Source organism: Rosa rugosa, chromosome 7 (genome assembly GCF_958449725.1).
Source record: "Rosa rugosa chromosome 7, drRosRugo1.1, whole genome shotgun sequence".
In the NCBI taxonomy this organism is placed as follows: domain Eukaryota; kingdom Viridiplantae; phylum Streptophyta; class Magnoliopsida; order Rosales; family Rosaceae; genus Rosa; species Rosa rugosa.
The window spans coordinates 4,659,296-4,668,991 of NC_084826.1; the positions used below are offsets into that span (position 1 = coordinate 4,659,296).

Consider the following 9,696-nt stretch of genomic DNA (forward strand, 5'->3'; position numbering starts at 1 on the left):
TTTAAGTTCTGTCGTCTGAAGTACCTAATATTGAAGAATCGGAGTCTATCTGTCGTCTGAAACACCATACCACTACATATTAATGTTGTTGGAAATTCACTTCATCAACAGATTCAAAAAATAACTGTCGATGTAGTTAATGTAAGATGACGGAGTTTTTGTTGTTTCTGTCGTTTGATTGAACCAATATTAAGCTTAGTTGATGCTTCTGTCGTCTGATTTGAAGAACAATGACAGTTATATGTTGACTGATTTCGTATGCAACAACATTTATACCATGAGTTATGTTGTTTGAGATTTGTTTGGACTACAGATAATTTTGATTCTTGTGGTTAGATTTGGTTTCCAACTACAGTTTTAGTTTTTTTATGTTGTTTGAATGTCACTTAGAGTATAGTCTTAATCAAATTTCTGTTGTCTGAAGTAGTATTCAATCTCATTTTTCTGTTGTTTGTTTGCACTTTCAACCATTGTTTTAGTTATGTTCTGTTGTTTGAAGTTGGTAGAAACAACATATCAACACCTACTTCTGTTGTCTGAAAGCTATTTGAACTCTACTTTTCTGTTGTTTGAACGTGATAGAAACAACATATCAACACCTACTTCTGTTGTCTGAGAGCTATTTGAACTCTACTTTTCTGTTGTTTGAACGTGATAGAAACAACATATCAATCACCTACTTCTGTTGTCTGAGAGCTCTTTGAACTCTACTTTTCTGTTGTTTGAACTTGATAGAAACAACAGATGATCATTTGTTTCTGTTGTTTCTATTTTCTTGATACAACATAAACCCGTATATATCTGTTGCCTTTCAACCATTTCAACATCAGTCATTTACAATCATCAAAACCATAAAATTGGACTAAAATCTGCATTGAAAATGATGGCTACGTTTCATTAATTGCATCAACATCATCCAAAATACAATCCATAGTTCCAACTCTAAACCTAGTCAACAGTTACATAATGATGAAGAGAACCAAAAACTCAAATCATCGATCTCGATCATTTACCTAATATTGCACTAAGTCAAAAACCTATAAGGTAAAGAAAGAGTAGCTAGGCAAAGCAACTGCATGCATAATTTAGGTTCATCAACACTTTCCATCAGTTATATATAAATGCACAAAAGCAGTTCCTGGTGCTACTCATCTACCTTAAACAGAACCAAAGTTAGAACTTCATAGCATGATTTGCCCATTCAGCTCGAACCACATCAATATCCTTCTGTGTGTAAGCAAGATTTGATTTCCTTTCCCACTGAAACAAGCAAATGCAGCAAGTTATTATGGTGCAAATGCAGCAAGTCCATTATAACTTGGTAGCAAACCTGAAATATGCCTATAATATGAACCTTATCATGTTGCATATGCTTCTCAAAGTTACTTGCAGCAAGTCCAGTACCTTATTATGTTGCATATGCTTCTCAAAGTTACTTGCAGCAAGTCCAGTACCTTATTATGTTGCATTTGCTTCTCAAAGTTACTTGCAGCAAGTCCAGTAAATCAACCTTATTATGCCTATACTGGACTTGCTGCATTTGCTTCTCAAATTTACTGGACATAATAAGGTTCAGTAACTTTCAGTAACTGAAATATGCCTATATGCAGTTGATCATTCTTACCTTGGTAGCAAACTCCAAGTTCTTGTCCTCCACAATTTCTTTCACAGAGCTCGAAGTTAACAGATCAGTAGCTTCCTCAGAAATTCAGCAAAGCTGTTTTTAATCTCAATATGAAGTTTTAAATTTAAAAGTTGGTTTATTTTGGTAAAAATTACTTTGTGAGAAACCTTGAAGGGTACTTTGATGCAACTTTGGAGTATGGAAACAGAGCATGCAATTGCATCCGATTAACAAAGAAGTAAATTGGGCACTGCAAGCATAAATCACAATATAAAGTAGCCTCTTTTTTTCACTCAATATCGAAAAAGAGAAATTGTGCAATACCAAGTGATCAATGCATTCAAACAATGGAAGTACCGAGTTTAACAAAATCACCAAATGAATTTTCTTTAAGAGAAACATAATCCCAATAGCTTAAAAACATTTTTTCCCCTACCTCAAGCTTATTAGGTGGCTTTTGCAGTATCATGGGCCTCAGCAGCTTGCTCCAATTGATCTCCCCCTTGCTTATGGAACATGTTTGCTGTCAAAGACTTTCTACTATCAATTCTGATATATATAATCAAGAATAAAGAGCGAAAGCAAAGGGTAAGACTCTTAAATTTAATGGTCAAAAGCAACTGGGAAAATTCCATATAGCACTATTTTAGTATATACTGGCACTCCAGAAAAGGGGAGGAAGGGAGGGAGGGAAAGACGAGTAATCATTGGCACTTAAATATCTTAATTGGAAGACCAAATAATAAAAAATAAAAATAAAAATAAAAATCCAACTTATAGTTGAAGAAATTCCCAGTTTAACACAACATATGATTAGTCAAAGTAATACCTCAATTGTGACATCATGATCCATCTCTATAGTTGGTGCTGGGGTATAATCCATAGGTTGGATTTGATTGCAAGGAATCAACTCGGGGTCCCAACAAACAAAGTAAATATCTCCATCAAGATCACTTCCAGAACATTCATTTGGATGAGGCCTAGCCTTATAAATGAGATTTCAATCACTAGTCACGTTTACAACTAATTAATTTTACACAAGTAATTTAAGAAATTCTAATAAATGACGCCTACAGAAAAACCGAGTCCAGCAAATTTGAAAGCCTAAAAATTTGGATAGAGCATGTAAACCATATATAATCATTTGCTCCTAGAAAGGAAAATGGGAGATCTGTTGCATACCAATGGAATGCAGCAGTCAGTACTGATTTATCTTGTGCTAAATAAACAATATCCAAATAGGCAGCATTACATACCTGAACTCAAAATCCCCACTTAGATATAACCACAGCCTCAAAGTGTCTAATTTTTTAACATTAAGTAAGAGAGCAACAGACTATAAAGTAATTGTAATGTATAAGAGGTTAACGTGAGAAAAGAAGCAATATTATTTTAAACAAGGAAACCATTTCATAATGTATCTGCATCAAATATAATTTACCATGGACTGACAGTAGCTGACTCCACATATCAGCTGCTGGAAGAAAAATCAACACCTGCTGTGTGGAGGAATTGCAGTCAACAGATACTTATGAATCAACAACTTCTAAATAACTAATTCCTATATGCAGAAAAACGTAATGATTCTATCTAACATGTAAACCGAGGAACTAACCTCAGCTTCACTAGATCTACCAGCACTATATATCCTCTCAAATAGCTCACCACCAGCTGCATATTCCATGACAATAGCTAAATGACTTGGAGTCAACAAGACCTGCAGCAAAACAAGTATACTTCAAGCATTCATCTCAAGACTGCCTTATATTAGCTCCTTGGTGCTCACTTTGAGTTTGATAATTATCATCTTGGAGTTATCTTTACATAAGATTAGTGTAATATGGTTGTTAAAACACCACAATAACAAGCTGGAACACTCAAACACACCATACATACTCCAAAGTGCCTGTACGCACACAATTAACTCAATACTAGCTGATTACCTCTTTGAACCTGACAATATTTGGATGCCTCAAGGATTTGTGGTTTATGGTTTCCTTCTGAACATTCTCATCAATCTGCAAACCACAAAACCAAAACAAGATTCATATCCATAATCGTAACACAATCCAAGGTCAATACACACTGAACATATCAAACAAATTATATAAATAAATAAATAAATAAAAAAAACATTAAGGGGGAAAAAAAGCAATCGAGTATCCTCACCTTGTACTTAGCAACCTCTTCTTTCGCTTCCTTCAAATCACGTAACTGAAATTTGGGGATGAGTTTATAACAAACTACCAATAGATTTCAACAAACAATTAAAGGTACTTTATAACAGAGATGATAACTTCAATAGATCTCTAATCTCATCCTTCAAAGCAACAAATCAATACTCTGATCTTCGACCGGAACTTCACCGCTAACCTCTCTTTGATTCATCTTCTTCGGCTTCAACGACGGATTGAAGTACACCACGGACACCGCCAAGAACGTGTCACCACTGCAACGAACACCAGAATCTAGTGAGAATCGAGAGACGCTTTAATCAAGAACCGTGACAGCAGATCTTGCAAGTTGCAATAAGGATGAGCAATATTTCTTTGTGATCCACATACTTACAGACATGAGGACACAAGCAGAGGTTTGACTGTCTGGGCAATGGGGGTAAAACAGAGAATTGCAAGGAGAGATATCAATACCTAACCTCTACAAATCCATCTGGATGATGTTCTAAAATATACAACACCTACTCAAAGAATTCTCAGGAGATATCAAAGTTAACAGACTACCAAGCTTTTTGGGGTGCAGCTGAATTTTGAAGGTCTATAGCTCGAACAAATTGTACGGGCAATGCAATTTATGCAATTGCCACAGTTCTAATAATTAAGTTTGCGTTTGCAGTGAGTAAATGCTGACAGAGAAATGCAACAACTTAATAGTACAAATTCACAGCCACACAATGATATCTACAAATCAAGCTTGTAAAAAGTAATTCATAATAACCCTAACATTTCTTTGCAGTAAAAGCCCTAACATTTCAAAACAAAAGAAAAATTGCAGAAAAAGCACCAACCCATGATTGTTTTCCCCAAACAAGCACCAACCCAACTTTGCTCCATCCTTTCTCCAAAACTAATACAAAACCATTCACTCAATACAATCAATTTTGAACCTCGATTCATGATTACACTAGAAGAAATCTTCAAGACGTCTTCAAAGTTCAAATGATTACAGAAACCTCTCACTGATCCAAACAACAAAAACCAATTCAAACCCACCTCCCCAAAAACGTCAAAGAACCAAAAGCTCCAATCTTTTACTCAACTGCTTGATACCCAATTCACCCAGCAATTTCATCAAACTCAGTAACTCACCCAGGAAATTCGTCAACCCACACACTGCCGGCAACCCAGCAATTTATTCACCTGATTTGAAATCATTAAATCAATAACCAGCAATTTGGTAATCTGAAATTGCAACCCAACATGATACTTACATAGTTAAGAGAGGAAGAACTGAAGAAGCAGAAGACTAGAACTCAATCTGAAGAATCGGTAGTCTGAACTCTGAAGAAGAAGACTCTAGCTATCAGGCTATGCAGTCGGCCGGAGTCTGGAGGGCTGGAGGTCGAGATCGGAGACCGGAGACCGGGAGACGGGTTTGCTAGTTGCAGGTTGCTGGGCAAGGAGCTCGGCGGTGGGGGCTGGGTGGGGCTTGAAAGACCGGAGAGGCAGAGATGCCTCACGCCGAGACGGGTTGGAAGTTCCAAGGAGAGAGAGAAGCTGGATCGGGAGTGTGGAGTTCCGCGGAGCTCCGGCGTCAGAGCCGGAGAAGGAGGATGGGAGCGGAGGCGGAGGATGAGGGTGATGAAGAGGAGGTCGGCTGTCGTGTGGTTAGGGTTGAGAAAAAAACTTTATGTTTTTTTGACTAAGTGTTGAGAAAACTCGGATATGCCTATCTGTTTTTTTTTTTTTTTTTTTTTTTTTTTTTTTTTTTGCAAATAGTTCACATTAAGTTTTAGTACGTTCAACCAAAAAAAAAATTTGTCCCGATAAATTTTTCCCTTTACTCAGACAACAGAATCTGTTGTCTGAATTCTGTAAATTATAACAAACTTGAAAAAGTTGAATTGGTGTTGATTTTGATACCATTTAGACGACATAAATAGTTAAATCTGTTGTCTGAAGACGTTCAAAAAAATCAGACAACAGAAAAAACGTCTTCTGTCGTCTGAGGGGTATGGTATGAAGCATTTTTTGACATAGTGTTTGTTGATGGTAGAACAAAACTCTTGTACTTGCTGCTACATCTGCTATTACTATGCAAAAAAAAACTCTATGCAAGCTGTTAAGCTACATGCTTCTATCTTCAATAGCTTGATTGGCTTAACGGATCAAAATGGATTTGTACCTAACTCTGATATTTTATTCACTTAAAGGATCAAAATTGATTTGTCTGTGGGTGATAAAGGACTTGCTATACTTCAGTTGCTATATTTCAGTTGCTCAAATGGGGCACTTCTCAGCCCCAACTAAACTTGTCGGAATTTTGTGAAGCTTTCATTTCACCTACAAGATAGTTTTTATTATTGCTCTTGTATCAGTGTGAGACTTTATTGTTTCCTCTAATTACAGGTTAGCTTTCATTTCACAAATTTGCTTAGTCCAAAGGTAGTGTTTCTGTTTCCTGTTCTAGTTGATTTTGGTTTGTCAGATTTCAGTTCTGCAAGAAAGCCTGATCGATGTATGTGATTTGTTTTTTTTGCAGGAGTCTGTGGGATGTGCAGCAAACAAGTACTCAACACCAAGATTTACAAACAAAGCAATGTATAATACAAACGAATTGTCTATTTGATAGATGATACTGGCATATTTGTCATCAAAATTGCAATGTAACCTTTAGTTATGACTGATGTTTATAGTACTTGAGGTTCACAATACTGATATTTGTTATTCAGATTGCAATGTAACCATTAATTATGACTGATTATATAGTACTTGAGGTTCACAATACTGATTTTTATAGTTCAAACATCATCAATTATACTTCCAAGACACCTATTGCAACATCTATTTGATAAAAGCAAACATAGAAATTGCAATCATAAAAGGTTTAGGTTCAGCAAACTCAAGCACGGATCATTTGTTCCCAGGAAATAACCCTGTAGGCCAAATTACCATGCATATCATTCAATAAGATCAAAAACTGTAAGTCTACAAGACGCACAAACTAAGCAGGAACATAAGGAATAGAAAGCACAAGAAGCTCGAAAGTCCATAGAAGGAAATTACACCGAGTACCAATTTCGAATAACTTGAAATACAACCATAGTACCAATTTAGCAAAATAGTAACCATAGTAACATACTATCCCTCAAAGTAGAAATTGAAACATTAGTCTGAACAAGTTATAATCTCCAATACACTAGTGAAGCATCCACAAAGGAAAAAACAAAGTCCAAGCATCCATTCACTGTAGGCCATATTGCAGAAGGTTGATTATGTAATCCTTCTTTTCCTCATCAGTCATGGTGAAGAAGACCCTTAACAAGTCATGCTCTTTAGCTAATTTGTTGGTAACGTGAAATACCTGCAATGGAGATAGAAAATCCATTTTCCTCAGCTCACCACCAAGTTTGCCTTGCATATCAGCAAGATCCTTATCTGTTGAGAGAACATTAATCAAGCCTTCAAACTTTGGAGCCATTCCTGCAATGGCTTCAGTGATCACTCCAAATTTTTTAGCCATATCATCCAAAGCTCTTGCCTTTCTACGAGTATTATTTTGAGCATTTGCTACATCTTGAGTTGACCTCTGCTGTTTGGCACGTTGCTTGGCACTTGGTGGTTGGGGGGGGACTTGGTTGTATAAAAGATATATCATCATCTTCCGTTTCACCAAGCCCCTCAAATTGTGATCCCCTATACTGAGATCCACCATCAGTAGTCATGTTCATTTGTTCAAAAAAGTCATCAGCTCGTACACCTTCTTGATTCATGCTTGCATCCTCTTCCCTAACTTCTTCTTCATCATCTTCCGCATTTCCAGCATTTGTTCCCATTGCACGATCTTTTCCATATATCTCTCCAAGGGCATAATAATGTTCAAATGGTTTACCATACAAACCTTTTGCATCCTTTTTGTTCTGCAAAACAGGAAAAAAAAAAAAAAAAACATAAGACAATATTATTCAATGTTATACAAAATAGAAAAAACACAAGACAAAATATAATAAGGAGAAAGTTTACCTTTGCCCACTAATCGAATACACTTCTTTTACAATCCAACATCATTGCTTCTTCATTCCATCCAAAACCACTCTGAGATAATGCTTCGCTTAATGCAACATATTTCCCTTTCAATGTCTTTATTCTTGATTCAATGTGTGGATTTGCCAATATCCCACAGTTTGGAAGTTTGGCTTCTATCATATCTTGTAATTTCTGCAAGTAACCATTTTTGAAGCCAGTATCCGCACGCCACTTAGGATCATGGTAGAGTTCCAATAAAGAACTGACCAATACATCATCTTCCTTTATATTAACATAGTCATCATCTTCCAAGTTCTCAATTGCAGCTACCGGCTGATTATCGAATGCTTCTTCTATAGGATCTATAGCCATCTCTCTTCTAATAAAATTATGGAGCATGCAACACACAGATATTATACGACGTTGTGTTGTAATATCATAAAATGATGGACTCCTAAGAATTGCCCAACACATTTTCAGTAAACCAAAACTCCTCTCAATAACATTCCGAGCACTTGAATGTTTCATGTTAAAAAATTCCTCTGCCGTCTCAGGTCGGTATCCATCTCTCCAATCATTTAGATGATAACGCTGTCCTCTAAAAGGTGCAAGAAAGCCATTTCCATTGGTGTAGCCAGCATCTACTAAATAGTAACAACCTGATTTCGAAAAGAAAATTGGATGTCATATCTCTCTAGCAATATTTTAATTAATAAAAAATGTAAAGAGTTAAAATTTTGGTTTCGAAATTACCGTTAGGATCTTTTAATCCATTTCTCCTACTCACAGCATCTCTTAGAACACGAGCATCATGTGCAGAACTCTCCCATCCCGGTAAAACATATATAAACATCAAGTCTTGAGAGCAAACCCCTAAAACATTAGTTGCTATCTCACATTTCCTTGTTCTATATCTTGGCTTGTCTCGTTCTGACACTTTCACCCTAATATGTGTTCCATCTAATGCTCCTAAGCAATTCTGCATTAAGGTATATATTAAAAAAGTTTTAGTCTTTGAAAAACAATAAATGCAGGAATTATTAAATAATTTTATAAAATCTTATCTTGCGTACCTTAAACCATTTCCACCTACTGTCTGTTGAGTCCTCAAGTACAGGTTCAGGTGTTTTCCAGAAGTCTTTTTGGCATCGAATCATGGCTTTCAAACACTCGTGAAAGTATTTACTAACAGTTCGCCCCGACCTAGTAAAATACAAGGCTATGCTACGATTCTTCTTGTGGTGTTCAAGAATATTTAAGAACATTGCTACCATCTCCTCTATAGACACATTTCGGGTTGGTCTTAATTGGCCTTTATTGATGAGAATTCGACACAACTTATGAAATGATTGTCTATCCATTCGTAGTTGGTCGATACATATAGCATCACTCCAATAAACTAGTGTATACAAGTACTCTACTTGTTTATAGACTCTTATGGCTAAGGGTCGACTTGGTTGACGGTGTTTCTTTACAGCTAAGTTGACATAGGTATAACCAGCAGCACATACAGCAAATAGTACTCGAAGGAAGGCAAGCAATGCATTTATGGTGACAAGTAGTCTTCTCTTTGTGGACAAACTTAGACGAGCCATTTATCTACATTACATAAAATTTATCATTCAAGATATCAATGTGCATATGTGTAACATGAGAGCATATTTGAACTGCTCATAAGTATGAAAAAATACTACATAAATGAGCAAAAATAAGGCAAAACTGAAATCCCACAATTCAATTCAAAAGGTCAAGGAATTAGACAGGAGGAGGGGATCAGGGGCTATACTATAACCAATTAAACAAGATCACTACACAACTCTCCACCGCTTCATATAAAAAAAAAAAAAAAAAGAAAGAAGAGAAAGCACTTTC

The 9,696-nt window shown here is 36.2% G+C and overlaps 1 protein-coding gene and 1 long non-coding RNA gene across 6 annotated transcripts; both read right to left on the bottom strand.

The window, feature by feature from the left end:
* Positions 1–888: 888 nt before the first annotated feature.
* Positions 889–5,835, bottom strand: LOC133722267 (uncharacterized). Of its 5 annotated transcripts, none has more exons than XR_009852601.1 (6): positions 5,070–5,835; positions 3,794–4,998; positions 3,568–3,642; positions 3,240–3,341; positions 2,454–3,120; positions 889–2,147 (listed from the first exon to the last, which is right to left on the bottom strand). It is a non-coding gene; the product is annotated as an uncharacterized LOC133722267 (long non-coding RNA). The 5 variants fall into 5 exon arrangements; XR_009852602.1 differs by having other exon boundaries at positions 889–1,874; positions 2,061–2,147; positions 2,454–3,341; XR_009852604.1 differs by having other exon boundaries at positions 889–1,260; positions 1,625–2,147; positions 2,454–3,341.
* A 1,207-nt stretch (positions 5,836–7,042) lies between these two features.
* Positions 7,043–9,419, bottom strand: LOC133722696 (uncharacterized). Its single transcript, XM_062149568.1, has 5 exons — positions 8,898–9,419; positions 8,578–8,803; positions 7,843–8,483; positions 7,501–7,718; positions 7,043–7,343 (listed from the first exon to the last, which is right to left on the bottom strand). Exons 1-5 carry the CDS (start codon positions 9,417–9,419, stop codon positions 7,043–7,045), a joined length of 1,908 nt encoding a protein of 635 aa, XP_062005552.1.
* Between the last annotated feature and the right edge of the window lie 277 nt (positions 9,420–9,696).

What these genes read in the sequence shown, in the direction of transcription:
- LOC133722696 (XM_062149568.1), bottom strand. Translation starts at nt 9,419, where the DNA reads ATGGCTCGTCTAAGTTTGTCCACAAAGAGAAGACTACTTGTCACCATA. An exon ending in TGGATTAAAAGATCCTAACG is followed by an intron (nt 8,484 to 8,577) that starts GTAATTTCGAAA and finishes TTTCGAAATCAG; the next exon opens with GTTGTTACTATTTAGTAGAT. An exon ending in ACTACTGATGGTGGATCTCA is followed by an intron (nt 7,344 to 7,500) that starts GTATAGGGGATC and finishes TAATACTCGTAG; the next exon opens with AAAGGCAAGAGCTTTGGATG.